The 19,144-nt window shown below is 34.7% G+C and overlaps 1 protein-coding gene across 1 annotated transcript; it reads left to right on the plus strand.

Annotated features, from left to right (window-relative positions):
* The first annotated feature begins 701 nt into the window (after positions 1-701).
* Positions 702-17,641, plus strand: LOC129320541 (probable CoA ligase CCL12). The gene is given in 15 exon segments (XM_054966047.1): positions 702-1,175; positions 1,419-1,548; positions 1,668-1,927; positions 2,943-3,144; positions 4,222-4,262; positions 4,501-4,629; positions 4,784-4,863; positions 4,944-5,164; positions 14,060-14,149; positions 14,221-14,442; positions 14,927-14,933; positions 14,936-15,051; positions 15,498-15,562; positions 16,546-16,795; positions 17,347-17,641. Coding segments are annotated over 15 exon segments (2,202 nt in total). The 5' UTR covers positions 702-900; the 3' UTR covers positions 17,461-17,641.
* The last annotated feature ends 1,503 nt before the right edge of the window (positions 17,642-19,144 follow it).

The following is a 19,144-nucleotide window of genomic DNA, read 5'->3' on the forward strand; positions in this document are numbered from 1 at the left end:
CAATGCATGAAGCAAGCGAGAATGCATTTGGTTAAGATTTGTGATCTATCACATCCAAATTACCTATGCTCTTTTTTCTAGAAAAGTGATCCCAATAATATATGTGAAGATAATGCTGCATGTGTTGCCCAGTCGAGAGAAGGATATATTAAAGGAGACAGAACAAAGCATCTCTCGCTAAAATTCTTCTTCACACATGATATTTAGAAAAATGGAGAAATCCAAATTAAACAAGTTTGTTCTAGTAATAATCTAGCAGACTTGTTGACCAAGCACTTCCTACTTCAACTTTTGAGAAGCTTGTATACAACATCGGGTTCGCAAGCTGAGAAATATTAAGTGATATTGTCATTAGGGAGAGTAAAAGTTATGTTGCACTCTTTTTTGTTTTTTTTTTAACCAAAGTTTTGTTTCATTGGGTTTTTTTGATAAGATTTTAATGAGGCACAATATCTGAACATCCAATAGGGAGTGTTATGCATATTAAGATATTATGTGGATGTCCATTATCTTAAATTCTCCAATATCTTTTGATCACTATAATATCTTTCAGTTATTATTATCTTATATATTTCATTTACTTTAATTAATATATTTATATTTATAAATAAAAAGCATTTCAATTATATTCGACATATTGAAACAAAAGAAGCTTTCGATTCTCTTATTCTTTTGTATGGGGATTTTTTCACCTCTTTTACCCTCAGTCTCTATTTCATGACACAACCGATCATGCCTTTTCTCCCGGTTGTTCAATTTTGATTTCCTTCGCCAAGCAGCGCTTCAACGTCTCCGCGAAGTCCCAACTACCACAGGCTGAGCAAATAGGGAAGGACGACCCACATTTTGAGCAGAACCAAGCGGGATTTGGGAGAAGGTAACACAAAAGCTTCGACCAAAATGGTAACAAAGAGTATAAGCGAATTGCAAGTGCGAGATTTCGTGCAAGCTGGTCTAACAATAGAGGAAGCTCAGAGATTTGACCAAGTTTTGAAGGAATCAATCCTTCAAAGGGTCGAATGGTCTGACCCACGAGAGCTCTGGCGCGAGCTTGTGGCTCGAAGAGTGCTAAAGCCATGGCACCCACACTCCCTGCATCAGCTTGTGTACTATTCTGTCTATGCACATTGGGATGCCTCCACTAAAGGCCCACCGCTTTATTGGTTCCCTTCTTTGTAAGTGATTCGCTTTATCATTCTGCTAGGATTTGCATAGTCTGATAAATGTAATATTCTTGGGTGTGAGGGGCTGTCTTTATTCGTTTTAATTAGTTGCTTTTGGAATCTGCATAAAGTACTTGGATGGATTCTCGATGTTGACTGTCATTTCATTTTGCCTTTGTTATGTCTTCGAAGTTTGTGGATGAAATATGTCAAACTGATTCAATTAGGTAACTTTCTGGTTGGCTACATTTCTAGATGGCACGCAAGACGGACAAATTTGGGACGTATAATGGAAATCTATGGTCCAAAGCTTTTGGGAGCAGCATACAAAGATCCTATAACTAGTTTTAATCTCTTTCAGAAATTTTCAGTCCAGCACCCTGAGGTAAGTAGGGATTGTGTTAGTTATTTTAAAACTCGTGCAAGTCCTTATTTCAATTTCGCTCAGTGCATTGAAACACAGCTTTTGTAGTAAGTGCATTAACATCTATTAATCAATGTCAGGTATACTGGTCGATTGTTCTGAAGGAGATCTCAGTATCGTTTATTGAGGCTCCTAAGTGTATCTTAGATGCTTCTGATAAATCAAAACATGGTGGAACTTGGCTTCCAGGTTCAGTCTTGAATATTGCAGAGTGTTGTTTGTTACCTCAGGATCATCTAAAGAAAGACGATGGCAGTGTGGCCATTGTATGGAGAGATGAAGGGTTTGATGATTCCAAAGTCAATCAGATGACACTGAAAGAGCTACGACGACAAGTAATGTATGCTCTTACTTAGCTATCGGTAGCTAAAATACTGTTGGTAATTTATTTGGACAAAATTTATGATAATTGATTTATTTAGGTGACAATTATGGTCTGAGCTTATTTTTTGTTTAATAACTCTGATGGATAGAGTTAGTTATGGTTATTTACTTGTCACTCTTCTGCATAGACACAAAATCCTGAATAATTTAGGGATATGTACCAGAATCTGACTCCTGTAGTTATTACCTGCTATAGGTATCTTCTTTCTATCTGTTCATAACCTTCAAATGTTCGTCAAAAAATCAAAACTATTTTATCCAGGATAAAGAGCTTCCTATACTATAAATATAAAGAAGATAAATGTCCATGGTTGTTTGTTTGCTTTTCATAAAAATTGCCAACTAGAATTTCTTATGTTACCTTCGTCCTAGCATTTTTGGTTCTGCACCATGTCCTCTGAATTATAGTCCTGAAATTTTGACGAAAATGATAGCAACTACAATTTTTTTTTTTGGAAATGATTTAATCAATACTTGTATATTCCAGTATTCTGTGATTTTCCTTTCAACTTTCTATATTTTTAAGCATCTGCCGCAAAACCATTTTATTTCATTGTAATTGTTAGGGCAAATAATCATTGTACTGATAAAAATTATTGTTCAATAATAATATGGAGTCTGTTTTCTCTAGTTCTGTATATATTTCTTTGTGGTATTATATGTGTTCTGTAGATGAAAATGTGAAATAAATTGTGACATCTACTGTGTCATTAAATTTCTACCATTGAAAGCAAAATTGTCAGTTACATTATTCATTGAAACTGGACACTTTAATTTAGGAATATTCAAGCATCATTTAGTTTTTGTTTTCTTTCATAATTTCCCCCCTTGTATTCATCCTATGGGTCTTTCTCTTTTCGGATTTCATGCTCACATCTGCTTTCAATTTATAATGTCTTATCTGCTCCCTGTATTGAGCTCTGTGTGTGTGTGTTTTTTTTTCCCCCAATCTTCATCGAAATTATTTCCAGGATGGTAGCAAATGTGATAGCTGCTAAGTTCTCAAAGGGTGATGCCATTGCAATTGACATGCAAATGACAGTCAATGCTGTTATAATATACTTGGCCATTATTGTAGCAGGATGTGTTGTGGTATCAATAGCTGATAGCTTTGCACCAAAGGAAATTGCGGTTCGTTTGCGTGTGTCTAAAGCAAAGGGTATCTTTACGCAGGTTACCTCTCAATTTGAAACCATGCCATTTATAGTAAAATTTGCTGCTAATGCAGATGAGACAGCTTGATGTTTGGAATTATTTCTCTTTCTTGGAGACAAAAAGCATGCTTTTTGATAATCAACAGAAAAAAGCCTCCTCTTCCCTGTGGCCCCTCATTTTGCCTCTCATTTCTAGCTGTTTCCAGAACCTCTCCCTGTGCAGTAGAATGGTCTATAGCATCTAAAAGTATTCTGGGGATCAGTACCGTAGGACTCATTTCCACTAGTCACCATAGCTGAAAGGATGCAACCATGAGAAGAGAGGTTCCATTAGAGTGACAACGACAGTTTTACTAGTTTCTTTCCCCTCTAGGCTATGACACTGTATGAAAAAGGAGTTAGATAAATCAGCCCTCCATTGGTGGATATAGTTAGTTCTTTAATTTTTTTTTTCTTTTATCAGTTTTCCACAAAATGATGGTGAAAATACATAGAAGGTTATATTGGATGCTCGTCTGTTTTTTCCCTTAGTCGCCACTTGTATATTGTTAGCATTCAATTGCAAGGGATGAGACTTGAGTCTCACATTTAAATTATGGGATTATTTTCATGAGGGGTTTATATGGGTCTTGGGCCCTCGAACCTTTTGAGCTAGCTAAAAGTGTGTAGTTCTACCAAAAGGTTCCTATCATATTTATGAGAAGATTGGAGGAGATAAGACTATTATTCCCAGCATACCAATAAAATAATCAATCTATTACTTGATTTTAGTCCTTAGAAGGATTGTAGAGCCTTTAAGATAATGCAGTTTCTTCTTTATTTTGTCCTTCATTTTATCATATTTTATCTAATCTTGGATTCTTTATCAACCTTCAATGTACAGCTTTTCTTTGTTTATAAAAATCGGCTTTTTATCATAAAATAAAATTCTTGACTGGTGAACTCAATTATTTTGGATCATGAAAGGAATGTAAAAGAAGCATCCATGCAATAAACACAATTTTTATTTTCAAACTAATTTGACTGTTACATTCTAGATATTAAGTACTCTCGATTTGTACTTGGAAATACCATCTATGTTTCAATTTGTCTTCAGGATTTCATATCAAGAGGTGGCCGGAAATTCCCTTTGTACAGGTAAAGATTTTTCCATTATACTTCATTGTGGTTTCTTGGAATTCATGATTTGAACAATAAAATCATATCACATAAGGTTCACTAGAATGAATAATGATGTTTGTGTATACTATCCTTTTACAATCACAAAATAGAAACCAATTTTCTTCATGTTTGTATCTTTTGTTTGATAGATTTAAGTCTGCTGATTTTTACAAACAAATTAACAGAAGAATCTTCTGCTTTTTTCTCCTTGCAGTCGAGTCATTGAGGCAGCAACTTGTAAAGCTATTGTACTTCCTGTGTTAGGTGATGAAATTGGAGTGCAATTAAGGGAACAGGACCAGTCATGGAAAGATTTTCTCTCTCCTTGCAGTCAGCATCCCAGGTATGTTTATTGCAACATGTTTATTATACTTTATGGTTTAATCAAAATGTGATCTCTGCGAACAAAAGGAATCACTGTTAAAGATAATATGAATAAAATAGAGATGTTACATTGCTTTTGTGTTTTGTCTTACCTGAACATCAACTATTGTCAGGTCAAATCATTACTCTCCAGTTCCAGTCTATCAATCAATTGAGTCTGTCACTAACATACTCTTCTCATCAGGAACCACTGGTAAAGATTCTACCCAAGCACGCAACAATGTGAGAATGGCGTTATTACGAATTTTCTGATTGTCTTTTTGTTTTCAATAGGAGAACCAAAAGCTATTCCATGGACTCAGCTTTCACCTCTTCGAAGTGCTGCTGATGGATGGGCTCTCATTGATATTCAAGTTGGGGATACTTACTGCTGGCCCACAAATTTAGGTTGGGTAATGGGACCAACTCTAATCTATTCATGCTTTCTGTCAGGGGCAACTCTTGCTCTTTACCATGGATCTCCTCTAGGTCATGGCTTTGGAAAATTTGTTCAGGTGATTCCTTCAACTCTAATGTTACATAGCATATGCACTATATTCAGAAATAGATCCGTTGATTTAGAAGCCTTTTTGCTTGAAAATAATTTCATTGACTGATTTCCAATGTACACGGTATGGTAATTTATGCAGCAAAGTTTTTTACAATAAATGCAAGATTCCCTTGTAGAGAGGAATCAAGGAATGAATAATTCTTATTGAATTATCAAAGGAGATATATGATCGCTTTCACAAGTGCATAAGATCAATGTAGTAATAAATCCTGGAGTATTCTAGGAGTTGAACTCAGAAGAAAGTGATATTTGTTATTTAAGGAAACAAATAAGATTTTTGAAAAGAATTTAATAACTAATTATGCAAATCAATAAGAAAATCAACAAAAGTGATGAGAACAATAGACCAACCAATCAAACGAACGTTGGGAATCAGGATTCACCTATTAGGATAGATTATTCTAATTCAGTTAATTATCTTCCTTTATCTATAGTGACAACCGTTTCTGAGGTGTCCTAATTATCTTCTAATATATTAGGATGTATTTAATTAGAGTTAAATTTAACTCTCACTAAATTCTACTCTTTAACTAAATTGTGAAACTATGATCTAAGCCACCACAGATTTCTAAATTATTCCTAATTTAGTTATTTGCATCTATTTCTCTAGGTCTAGTTAAGTTTTTCACATTTTAGTTCATCAAACTATCCACAAACAATCTATATAATGTTTGTCTGTATAAAATGTAATTAAAATGAGAGATAAATGCAAAGCAAACAAATAAATCTTAGACGAAATTCAATGTTTAACAAGAAAAATAAAAAAAACTAAATAAAAAACAAAAATTCATTCCAACTAGGCTACTTCCTATTATGACAGGAAGTTTACTAAGAACCCATAAAGTTAAAACCATAATCTCAAATAAAAGATAAAAGGAATCTAAAGAAGAAAAAAAGAGAGAAAGCTCTCAATTTGGAAGAATTTGCCTCCTAACTTTGAGATATGAGATTGGATGTGTTGACAGACTTTTGAGAGGTTTTTTTATATTCAATTCGACCTCCTTGGATTTAGAATCTGTCCAGATCATGCCTTATCTTATCTAATATATTGATATCTTGTTTAAAATATTTTAAAATATTAATTTTTGCCTCTATTCCTTCGTTTGCACCCGGTCAGGCTTAGCATTGCCATGTCCAGTGTGCAGTAGAAAAATTCGTCCACAAGCGGATGAAATATATACATTCTTGTTTTCAACCGGATGAATTGAGGACATGTAGAATCACTAGTGTGAGTTATGTCCGTGAGTGGAGATAGCCTTCACAAGTTTGTTTGCAACCGGTTGAACTCTTTTTGGCTTGATTCCTTGGTCATTGACTCTGGGCTTCGCGTTTTAAGGTTTTTTTTTCCCATGCTATTTTGTCTCCTTTTATGAAAATACACCAAAATTTCTAAATGAGATATTTTATCTTTAAATCACACATTAATTAGTTGAAATAAGAGCATAAATTATGTATAAATCTACTTAAAATACCTTCTTATCAAACTCCCTCATACTTAGGCTATTGCTTGTCCTCAAGCAAATACTTCTATGCTCAGCCTTATTCCTTATAGGAGTACACTAAATATAGGGCTTTTGCTCAGAGCGTAGTAAAATTTAATAGTATAACTAACCTACTGAGTTTCAATGTGAGAGAGAAAGTCAATAATTCTGGTGAATTTAGTTCTTATTGATCAAGCACTTACCTGTAGAATGAGTTTGTCTATACCTTTGGGCTTTACTTGTTTCTTTTTCTAAGCTAACATAATGGTATCATCCTTCTTAGCTATTCATGAATTGCCTTTTTTCCTAAGATAATCCTTAGGTCCTTTTGATACGATCTCTCGTATTGGTGATACAAGGGCTCGGTTACTCATATTTGTGAAGCCTTTAGCACACTCTTGACACCTACTAAGCTATTTCATGTGAAGATCAACACTGATGATGAAGGACCTTGGTTATTAGGCCTAGTTGGCATTAGCGGAGTGGATAATTGGCATTTGTTGCGCACACACATTTTTCTTTTGTACAGTATCATTCCCTTTTTTAACTACTTTGCTAGGTGTTAGCTTTCTAGGTATAGACATGAATAAGTACAACAGGTAAATAGTGCCATAATCTTGATTTTTGATTAATTCCCATGGAGTCTTGGTAGTCTTAAATTCTTTCTTCAAACACATAGTTGCCCTTAATAGTTATACAACTAAATCAAATAGCGTACAAAACAAAAATTCAAAAAAAAAAAAATTCATGAATAATGCCAATTACAGTATATAAATTGCTAAGGAAATTATAGCAAACTAAGCGAGAGGGAGCTATCATGATAGATCCTCCCCCACACTTAAACTTTCAGAGTCCTCGTTGTAAAATTAATAAAATCAAAACAAGAGAAGAGGGTAGGAAACTAATACTTCCTTGAATTAAGCACAAGATTGAGTGATTGTAGCCCTTCATGTGAATTCTCTTCATCTGTTAAGTCTAATTAAATAGGATTGCTAAAAACAAAATGCAAAAAATATAAAGAAATTCAAAACTAAAAAGAAACTGCTAATGAAAGAATTTGGAAAAATTGGGGTTATCTCCCAATAAGCTCTATATTTAATGTCCTTAGCTAGACATTCTGCTTCAAGTGTCAGGAGGCACCATCCAAGGGTGAGAGGGGCACTTGCTCCTGTGAGCTGTAGATATATCCTTAAATATTGAGTTTAGTAGACTAAGCAAATTGAAAAATTAGCTCTCCCTTATGAACATTAATCATAACACCTCTAGTAGCAGGTGTTAGCTTTCTAGGTATAGACATGAATAAGTACAACAGGTAAATAGTGCCATAATCTTGATTTTTGATTAATTCCCATGGAGTCTTGGTAGTCTTAAATTCTTCTTCAAACACATAGTTGCCCTTAATAGTTATACAACTAAATCAAATAGCGTACAAAAAAAAAAATTCAAAAAAAAAAAATTCATGAATAATGCCAATACACAGTATAAATAATTGCTAAGGAAATTATAGCAAACTAAGCGAGAGGGAGCTATCATGATAGATCCTCCGCCACACTTAAACTTTCAGAGTCCTCGTTGTAAAATTAATAAAATCAAAACAAGAGAAGAGGGTAGGAAACTAATACTTCCTTGAATTAAGCACAAGATTGAGTGATCGTAGCCCTTCATGTGAATTGAATTCTCTTCATCTGTTAAGTCTAATTAAATGGGATTGCTAAAAACAAAATGCAAAAAATATAAAGAAATTCAAAACTAAAAAGAAACTGCTAATGAAAGAATTTGGAAAAATTGGGGTTATCTCCCAATAAGCTCTATTTTAATGTCCTTAGCTAGACATCGCTTCGCTTCTTCAAGTGTCAGGAGGCACACATCCAAGGTGAGAGGGGCACTTGCTCCTGTGAGCTGTAGATATTATCCTTAAATATTGAGTTTAGTAGACTAAGGCAAATTTACTTGAAAAATTAGCTCTCCCTTATGAACATTAATAATCATAACACCTCTAGTAGCAAAAAATGGCCTCCCCATGATGAGAGAAAAATTCCATGTCATCTTCCAAATTTAAAAAACAAGGGCTAAAGTGCATTTTTTTTTCTTTTCTTCAAGGAATGCTGGAAATGGCGCATTTTTTCTCCTAAATTATTTTTCAGAGGAGCAAAAATTCCTCTCCATTAGTGATTTGTTAATGGAGGGGGATTTTTGCTCTTCTAGAAAATGGTTTAAGGGGAAAAATGCCCCACTTATTAGTACAGGGTATCTAGTGTTCCTCAAAGGAAAGTATAGGGGTAAAAAATATACTTTAACCTAAAAGTAAATATTAGTGATCACTTTAGTTTAAGTAATGACTACTTTTCTTTTGGCAATGACCATAACGAAGCAAGTAATTTGGGGAAGTTGTAATTGCTTGTCTCATTTTAAATTATTGCCAGAAGAACAGTAGTTATTATTTAAACTAAAGTAGTCATAGATATTGTAACACTTGGACTTCGGTGAATCAAAAATTTGCATAAGGAAAATTGTAATTGGTTGTTTCATTCTAGTCATTACCAAAAGAAAATTAGTTATTGTTTAAACTAAAGTAGTCACTAATATTTATTTTTTTTAATTTTAAACTAGAATTATTTTAGTTATTTATTTACAAAAAATTATTAATGTCTAAGAAGTCCCTTGGGACTTGAGAAGAATCATGACATTTGTAAAATCTCATTGTCATATGTATATTTCAAGTGGTAAAGTGCATTGTTTGCCTTGTATTTTCCTTCAAGGAGGGTTAGGCATCCTGTACTAGTAAGTGGAGTATTTTCACTCCTAAACCATTTTTCAGAGGAGCAAAATTCCCCTTCCATTGTAAAGTTTGCACATAAGTAAACGTCACCGACTTTTACTAGGACATTCTCAACAACTCCAAGTGGATAATGCAGCGATTTATCTACCATCTACAGGGTGACATTGGTGGGCTTCAAGTTAGAGATTCCATGCATCCAACACATAGATAAAGGCATAAGATTATAGAAGAATGCAAACCACACAAGCATTTATCAACTTTTAAGTTACTTATCATACAAGGAATAGAAAAACTCCCTAGATTTTTGGAACTTGGGGGGTAACTTTTGTTGAACTACACAGCATTGCATTCTTTCGTGAGGGCTATAGTTTTAAATTCTTGAAGTCTCTTTTATTCGAGACAAGTTCCTTCATGTAGTTTTAGCCAAAGCTTCCACAAAAGGGATGTTGACTTGAAGTTTCTTGAACAAGTCAAGAAACTTATTGAAGTTTGCATCATGTTTTCGTTTCTTGAGAGCTTGAGGGAAATGAATAGGAGGTACGAAAGGCTTCATGTTACTGGGGGTGGTGTTCTCTTTATGATCACTAACCTTTATTGGCGAACTAGCCTCTTCTCCTAATGGTGGGTCCTCCTTTGTGACATGCTTTGGAGGGACTAGGTGCTCCAATTGTTTGTCACTTCTTAATGTAATGGCAACAACCCTTTGTTTAGGGTTGACTTCAGCATTACTTGGTAATTGACTTTGTGGACGTTCGGATAATATGTTAGATACTTGGCTCGTTTGGGTCTCCAAGTTTTTGATGGTAGCTTGATTTTGTATCTCTAGGCTTTAAATGGTGGCTTGATGTTGTGCCTCTATGTTTTTAAGTGCAATCTCAATGGTGGATTGTGCAGTCATCCAAGTTGTATATAGCTTGGACGTCATACCCTCTAATCTATTGAGCTTTTCATCAATGCTGGAGGGTTGTTGGGGGTAGAGCTAGAGGTTGTTCAAAGTTCATTGGTTTGGTGTCTTTTTTAGTCCTCCACTGAAAGTTTGGGAGGTCCTTCCAACCCTCGTTGTATGTGTTTTCCAAAGGGGTTGTGAGGTCTTCCCTAACTCTTTTGGTTCTGATTGGCTTCCAGAAAGTGAGTTTGCAACCTGATTGCCATAATTACCCTACAAGGAAGTATAAGATACACCAGCAGAATTAATAGGAGTAGAAGAATTAGAAGGAATACATTACCAATTAAGTTACAAATATTCCAGTTAAGGTTCTCTAATTGTGTAGCTATAAAATTTTGACCCCTTCAGGTTCAGTTTCTTCGAGTCCAGCATCTTCAAGGGGGGCATGATTTCCTCACCCTCTTTTATGATCTCTATTAGCAAGAAAGCCCTTTTGCAGCGATGCCCAGGCCTAAAATTGTTGCCACATCGAAAGTATAGTCCTTTCTCCCTCCTCCTTTGATGTTTGACATCCATGGGCTGAGTTCTTGGTGATGCCAAGTTCACTGGTCTTGGAACAGAGGGAGATGACGTCGCCTTCTTATATGCATTCCTAGAATGTGTTTGGGGAGAGCTTGTTGAAAGAAAATGCTACTGCAGAATGTTTTGGTCTCGTGCGTGGTAATTGAAAGGAAGAATGGCCTGAGTATGGTTCCAAGAGGAGTTGGGCTTGGGCCCATGCACTTGTAGCTTCCTTTCAAATTCTAGGGCGAGGCTTATGACTTTGTAAGCTCATTGTGGCTCGTGGATTCTAATGTTTGAGCACAACTCTTCTCGCAAGCCATTGAGGAAGATGCCAAGCAAGTATTGCTCTGGCTAATGCTTGACTCTTGCTAATCTCTTAGCAAATTCTGCACAATACTCTTGTATTGAGTTTGTCTGTTTGATGCTGCATGAGAATTCATCAGGATTCTAGTACTCCAGTGGTTCGAAGTTTTCTTGCAGCAACTTCATGAGCTGCTTCTACTACAGATTCGTTCGCTTGTTGTTGACCCAAGCGAACAAATCCACTGCATCTCCTTCCAGAGACATTGAAGCTCTATCCACTTTTTGCTCTTTAGGTGTGTTGTAGTGCCTAAAGTCTTTTTCTGCCTCTAATATCCATCCTCGTGGGTCACCTCCACCGAATTTGCGAAATTCAATTTTGGTGTGAGTATTTTGCTACGTCTGTATTTTTCCAGTTCGTCTTTGCTTTCTTCTTTCCAATGAGAGTGCCTGTGATGGCTTGCCTTCAGCTTTTTATTGAGTGTAGAGGCCTCAAGCACTATTACGTTTTGCTTTTGCAAATCAAGAGTTTCAAGCTTTGAAGCGATGATGGCTAGTTGAGTTGATGCAAATGGGTTTTGATTTTTCGGAGGGTTGTTGGATTCATGACTAGAACGTGGTGTCACCATCTTGACCAGTCTATGATGCCAAATTGATAGGTGCTTAAACTGATAGAAAATAATGAGAAATATAAACTCTATTAAGATAATATAGAATAAGAATTTCGCTCTATAATTCTCTTAATAGTCATGCTAAGGAGAATTTCCAAAAAGTTCAAAATACTGTTTTATTCATGATATGCCTACTTCAAAGTTGCTAGGCATATTTATAAAGCTAAATACAAACTAAGATAACTTAATATCAGTCTAAAATCTAAATAACTCAATATCTAGAAAAATACCTGAATAAAATCCAAATAATGAAATATCTGAATAAAATCTCCTAAAGGAATTCAAAATTCAAATTAAATAATTAAAATATTAAAATAGACTCAATTCAACTTCTGTCGCTTCCTCCTCAAATACATCTATAATGATCTCTTATCAAACTTCAAATTAGATCTCTACATCTTAAAATTTGTGATGAGATCCTTCTAGTTTATCTTTTTAATTTGATCATTGAGAGAAAAACAGGCAATAAAACTATATTTATATTTTCTGACATGGCATACATTGCACATTAGCAGCCCAATCATATAGCTTAGCTTTTATATTCTGGCCATGTGCATCACTCGGCATTCTTGATTTTCCTCATCCACCAAATATGATCAAACTTCACCTAAAGCATGCTTTTTTTTTTTTGACTTCCTCAACTCCTTTGCGTAGCCAATAATGCCTTTCACGTAATTATTGTTATCAATCATTAATGCAAACATATACAAATATGCAGGCTCATGGAATCCTAATTAACTCTTTGTTCTCATATACCTTTAACAAAATTAGTTCTCAGCTCCTCTTACAAAATGATTGCAGGTGAATTGCAAACAAATGGAGGGAAACAGATTGTGTATCCCCCCACCCCCCCCCCCAAAAAAAAAAAAAAAAATCCAATTTCCATATTTGAAGACTACTAAGACAGCCTTCACCAATGCACAACCATAGTATTTTCTTTTTCAACATTAACAGAGCCTTATGCATGCATGCTTTTATGTGGCTTTTCTTGACCATTTTAATTTACGCATAGAGGCTTTGCTGTGAGTGTCCCAAACTATGATTTTTCAAAACTTTATTCCACAAACTTCACATCAGCTTTAGTTCAACTTTATCTGTGGGTGACGGCCATCTTCGTCTTATCATGAAAAGTTTTCATGTGAAAAACTTTCGTTTCGTGTGGGCATAATTTTTAAGCATTATTGATTTTTATGAAAACTGTGAATTCATTGAAAGTTTCAGAATTTTTTTATACTCTTTCTATTTACCTACTAATTTCTGAAACACTTTGATTTAAGTGGTAGAGAGAGGGAGGGAGGGGTATAGAGAGAAAATAGAGATAGAGAAGATTAAAAGAGATAGAAAGAAACTGAACTTTGAAACTGAATGCTTTGAACATAAGTTCTGATTAACATAATGCCTCTTTTATATATGGGTTTCTAGCCCTCTACTTCTAACGGCTATGACTTGCATATCCTACAGCTAACATATTCTTTTATCGAGTGCAAGTTATACATCACACTTGGCCAATTCATACAATCTCCCACTTTATTAAAGTAAACGGATAACAGAGACAACAATTGGCTCTAATGTTACGAGAATTTTGCATTGCCTATCAAAAGAAGATCAATAATTGAACATTATAGAGATATAGATCATTTTGTGCCTGTATCGAAATTTTCCACCACTTTAACCTAATATTACTAGTGGAATACAGAGTATATAGAACTAACGTTATTGAAATTCAAGTTTCTTCAGACTAGGATGGTTAAACTTTCATACTAGAAACATTATGAACTAGCATATGATGCTTATGAAGGCAGGGTTTGATGTTTGACCGCTTCCAATTATATGGCTTATATAGCTTGAATTATCTGTATTATATTGTTCTTTGCTTATGGGGATCAATTCAAAATATTTCAAACCACTTGAATTTAGTTACGCAAGTTTAAAGCCAAATCAAAGATTGAGTAAATGTATGGGGATAAATAATTCTTTAACCTAGTACTTTTCTTCGTAGAAATACTTTGACATGCATACACGGAGTTCCTAATACTGTGGAATCATATTTGAGTATATTCCAATATTTTCTTAAACAATTATATTACCTTGCATCAAAAGAATTTATGCGTTGCACAAAAACCCGGCCTTATCTATTTAATATTTACCACAATTTCAGGATGCTGGTGTCACTATTTTGGGAACAGTTCCAAGCTTGGTTAAAACTTGGAAGAATACAAATTGTATGAAAGGCTTAGATTGGACAAAGATAAGGTAATTCTCATGGCAGTTTAATTAACAAGTAACTAATAAGATAAATTAACTATTATGCGATTTTACGCAGAACATTTTTGTTCCACTGGAGAAACTTCAAATGTTGATGATGACCTTTGGCTTTCCTCAAAATCCTATTACAATCCAATCATTGAATGTTGTGGTGGAACTGAGCTTGCGTCTTGTTACATCATTGGAAGCCAACTTCAGCCTCAAACTTTTGGAGCATTTAGCACAGCATCAATGACAGCTGGCTTTGTTATCCTAGACGAGCATGGAGTTCCTTATGTAAAAACATTTTCTGAGTAGCCAGCTTCTTTCTTTCTTCTATGTTTTTTCTTTTGTGGTTGTTATTTATTAACATTAGCTTCTATCAACATATGCTAATATGGCAATACCATGTAGTTACTGCAGTTTTAAAGAATTTACTTGAATCCGGAAATCAAATTTTGGACCAATGATGATTAACTAAAAGCACAGACCTCAAACCCTTGGGATCTGCTACTTGAACTCTAATGGAAATTAATCAGTGTTCTCTGAACCTATTTTCTTATGCTTTTGACTTCTGTAAAGGTCTAGCTATTTGTCAACTACTTTGCAACTAATTCCTTCTTGTTAGATCTTGGATCTGCTGTTGCACTTGTCAGTTGAACATTCGTACTTTCCCTAATTGGATACATCTCCATCACCATTTCTTCATTTTAGCAATCCCAATTAAAGTGCATACATGTTCTAATTTGGCATCGTATTATCTGTTTGACTGATATGACAGCCAGATGATGTGCTTGTGTTGGTGAAGTGGGTCTATTCCCTCAGTATCTTGGAGCAACTGATAGATTGCTTAATGCTGATCATGAAGATGTTTACTTTAAGGGGATGCCCATTTATAATGGAAAGGTAATGGCTTACTTATATTGATTTGCTTAATACCAATATCGTAGATAATTTTGAGGTTCTTCACAGAACTGTCATATTAAAATAAGTGGACTTAACTGTTTGGCTGCAGTTCCTTGTCGAGTAGGACATGCTTATGTGGCAGTAGATGTAGAGATCAAACTAGTTTGAGGCAGTGTAAAAGTAAACAAATTGCTTCACTCTGAATTTTGGATGTTTTAATAATTAGCTATCAAAATGCGTGTCAATAGTAAACTTATGCTGGCTACAAAAATTTGCAAGTACTGACTTTCCAACAATTCTAGTTTTGTAAATTATGTAATGTTTGCATAGATGCCATTGTAATTTTAGATGTTTTACTCATTCTATTAATATCAATTTGATTTTCTGTTTCAAGTGATGAATTCATCCATAAACAGTTAAGCCTAACTTGATATATATATTAGCAGCGCCTTAGGAGACATGGAGATATGACTTTTTCACGTATGTGCTCATTTCGAATTTTATCTTTAGTGTATGTCCGCACATCCATCGTAACATTCTCATCTCTGCTACTCCCACCTTTATGCTCTTGCTGTCCCGTTAGAGAGCCAGCATTCACTACTATATAACATTGCCGGTCTGATAGGCAGTACGATAAAACTTTCCTTTAAGTTTATTAGGCACCTTACGGTCACAAATAACTCCTTTAGCTTTTCTCCAATTAAACCACCCAGCTTGAATTCTATGTTGAAATATCTCCACTGATTTCGCATCATTTTGAATAATGGCTCCCAAATATCTAAACTTTTCCACTTGAGGTATAATTTGATCTCCCAATTTCACTTCCAAATTATTTTCGAATAGTCCTTTACCAAATTTACAATATAAATATTCCGTCTTACTTCTACTCAGACGAAAACCTTTCGACTCCAATGTCCTCCTCCATAACTCAAGTTTGCAATTAACCTCTTTTCTTGTCTCTGCTATAAGAACTATATCATCTGCGAAGAGCATACATTTCGGGATTTTCTGTTGAATATGTTCCGTCAAAACATTTAAAATCAAGTTGAACAAATAAGGACTCAGAGATGATCCCTGATGTAGTCCAATCTTTATAGGAAAATTCTTTGTTTGACCACTAGGCGTTCTTATACTAGTTTTTACCCCCTCATACATATCTTGTATGGCTTTAATATAAGCAATCCGTACTCCCTTTTTTCCAACGCTTTCCAAAGCACTTCTCAAATAGCCTTCATTCATGAAAGAAAATGGGAATAACGTTCCCATTGTTCAAAACTGAGTGAGGAATTTATAACACTTGAGAACCCAAATTTTATTGCTTTTCAGGACCCAGACTTCCTCCTTATCATATTCTAGTAAGGCCTCATTCTACAATTGGGCTTACATTGGGTTTGATGCACCAAGGGCAGATAACCCAACACTTCAAAATCAATCATGCATTTTTCAGTAACTTCTTGCATTCATATGATCATGGCTCTTAATTTGGCATTCCAGGACTTGCTTTCTTCATAATTTGAATTTGACTTCTGATATGCAGACAAGTTCTGTAGAAATTGAGCGTGTCTGTGACCGGGCTGATGAATGCATTTTGGAGACTGCTGCAATCAGCGTCGCACCAGCTAGTGGCGGTCCAGAACAACTGGTTATATTTGTGGTTTTGAAGAAAGGATTCAACTCTGATGCAGAAACCATAAAGATGAAGTTCTCTAAAGCCATTCAAAGGAATCTTAATCCTTTGTTTAAGGTGACACTTCACTGAATTTAAATTTTACTAATTCCAAGTATATTACTTTGTGAACCATTAGAACATCTGTCATGAGTATTTACTTGAGTGGCTCTCCCTCCTCATAGGCTAATCCTTTGTGATTGGCTCTTTTTTTGGACTTGCGTTCATGACATTGGTGCTTTCATTGAGAGGCCAGTGCTATAGAGAGGGTTACCCACAGAGAATTCTGATCAGAAGGAGGTTGAGTAAAGTGTCGTAGAGTGGATATTGATCAGGGTGGCATTGTCATGAATCGCATATCGGGAAACCTTACAAGTGGAGTGGGGTTTATAAGTTCAAGAGGCTTTCCCACTTTATAAACTGGTTTTTTGGGAGGAGCCCTCTTTTTGGACAACATCTTTTATTGCACTTACTGAATTTAAATTTTACAAATTCGAAGTATATTAGGTAGTGAACCATTAGAAATGTAGGTCCGTGGGACTGAGCCTTCTGGCATCAGAAAAACTTTTTTTTTTTTGAAATCTGAAGCTGACGCACGTTAATTTGATGTTCACAACTCTACATTACAGGTAAGCCTTGTTAGAATTGTCCAGGAGTTTCCTCGAACAGCTTCCAACAAAATACTAAGGAGAGTTCTGAGGGATCAAATGAAGCGTGAGCTATCAGTTCAAAGTAGACTCTAGTCATCTTAATTCTCACGCAAAGCCATCGTGTGATTATAGTGTTTCTATAGCATTGGAGTAATGGTGTACTGGACTTTGCCCTTTGCTTAAACAATATTTATGTTTGTTTACAATTTGGTCCAATAAACCTCAGTTCTTTGTATGAACGATTTCCTATTTAATTCATGTGATTTATCTGTTAGTTAAACAGTTTAACTTTTTCTTCTTCAGTTGGCAAACGTTTACGTTTGCAGGTGTGACTCAAACTCGCGATATAAGTATCACAAGAATGCCAAGGTGCCAACTGAACCAAGAAACTTCAACGGACATCGTAATGTGCCTTGTTTAAGGTAATTACCAAACAAACTGTATATATTAGGATAAGCTATTAACTCATAAACTAGAAAACAAAGACATCAACATGGACATCACTAACCACAAAATCTAGAATGTTAGGGCCAGTTGGATTATGCTTTCATTTTTTTTGTTTTTAAAAATTGTTTTATAATACAATTTCAAAGCCATTTATCAAAACAAAATAAAAAAAAGATCTAGTTGATTGTGTTAATTTAAAAATAATTTTAGAATAAAAAATAAAAATAATTTTAGAAGAAAAAATTAGCTGATAGTGATGGTTGCTAATAATTAATGATAGTTGTGTATGATAGTGATTGGTTTAGTTGACTGTTGTTTTTAATTATCAAAGGTAATGGGTTTCGAAAACATGAAAAATAAAACAAAAATAAGGGTGTTTGGCTCAAGGATGGAGAAGGGGAGGGGAGTGTTTTGATATTACTTTGGTTTTATTAGAGGAGAGGAGAGGAGGGGAGGGGAGTGTTTTGATGTTATTTTAGTTTTATTAGAGGGAAGGGTAGGCAGATGGTTTTTCATGATTCTTGTTTGGGTTAAAGACTAGTTTTTCCTTGAACTTTTTCCCCCCTTTTAAAAACCTGGGCATCCAATACTAATAATTGAGACAATTTCTCCCTAAGTTGTTTTTACTGAGTAGCAAAAAACTATTTGATGTTACATTGGTTTTATTAGAGGGGAGAGGAGGGGTGGCAAATGGTTTTTCATGATTCTTGTTTGGGTTAAAGACTAGCTTTTCCCCTGAACATTTTGTGTTTTTTTTTTTTTTTTAAGAAATGTTGGACAGCTTATGCTAATAAGTAAAACAATTTCTCTCTAAACTATTTTTTCGAGTAGGAAAAAACTCCTTTAGTCAAAAAGCCATCTATTTTCCCGCAAAGCTGTCTATTTCCCCATTATCTACATACATGTATTACTTGTGGGTCCTATTACCATCTGGCATGATTTATTATTGTAGTGTTAAAGTATTAATTTGCCCTTGAACGTTTTTACCTAAAGCACTGGACTCCCTGAGATCTTTTTAAAATATTAATTTTTTAATATTTAATAATTTAAATAATATTATTAATACATATACATTCAAATTTATACATTACCTTTTAAATATTAATAGATCAGCTTGTTTTTCAGAAATTTATAAACGGTTTTTAAAATTAGAATAATATGTTAAATTATAACTCTTTCTCCAAAATTAACAAATCTTCCTCCAAAAATTTATATATTTTAAATGTTGACTTGTAAATTGTGATTCTTGCGGAGAGCACTGCATATTAGTGAAATTCTATGTTCTAAATTCTATGTTGAGGAGGATAGCACTGCATCATGCCTCTAGGGT

Source organism: Prosopis cineraria, unplaced genomic scaffold (assembly GCF_029017545.1).
Source record: "Prosopis cineraria cultivar Desert tree isolate PC_DT_omini unplaced genomic scaffold, ASM2901754v1 PC9, whole genome shotgun sequence".
NCBI lineage: Eukaryota > Viridiplantae > Streptophyta > Magnoliopsida > Fabales > Fabaceae > Prosopis > Prosopis cineraria.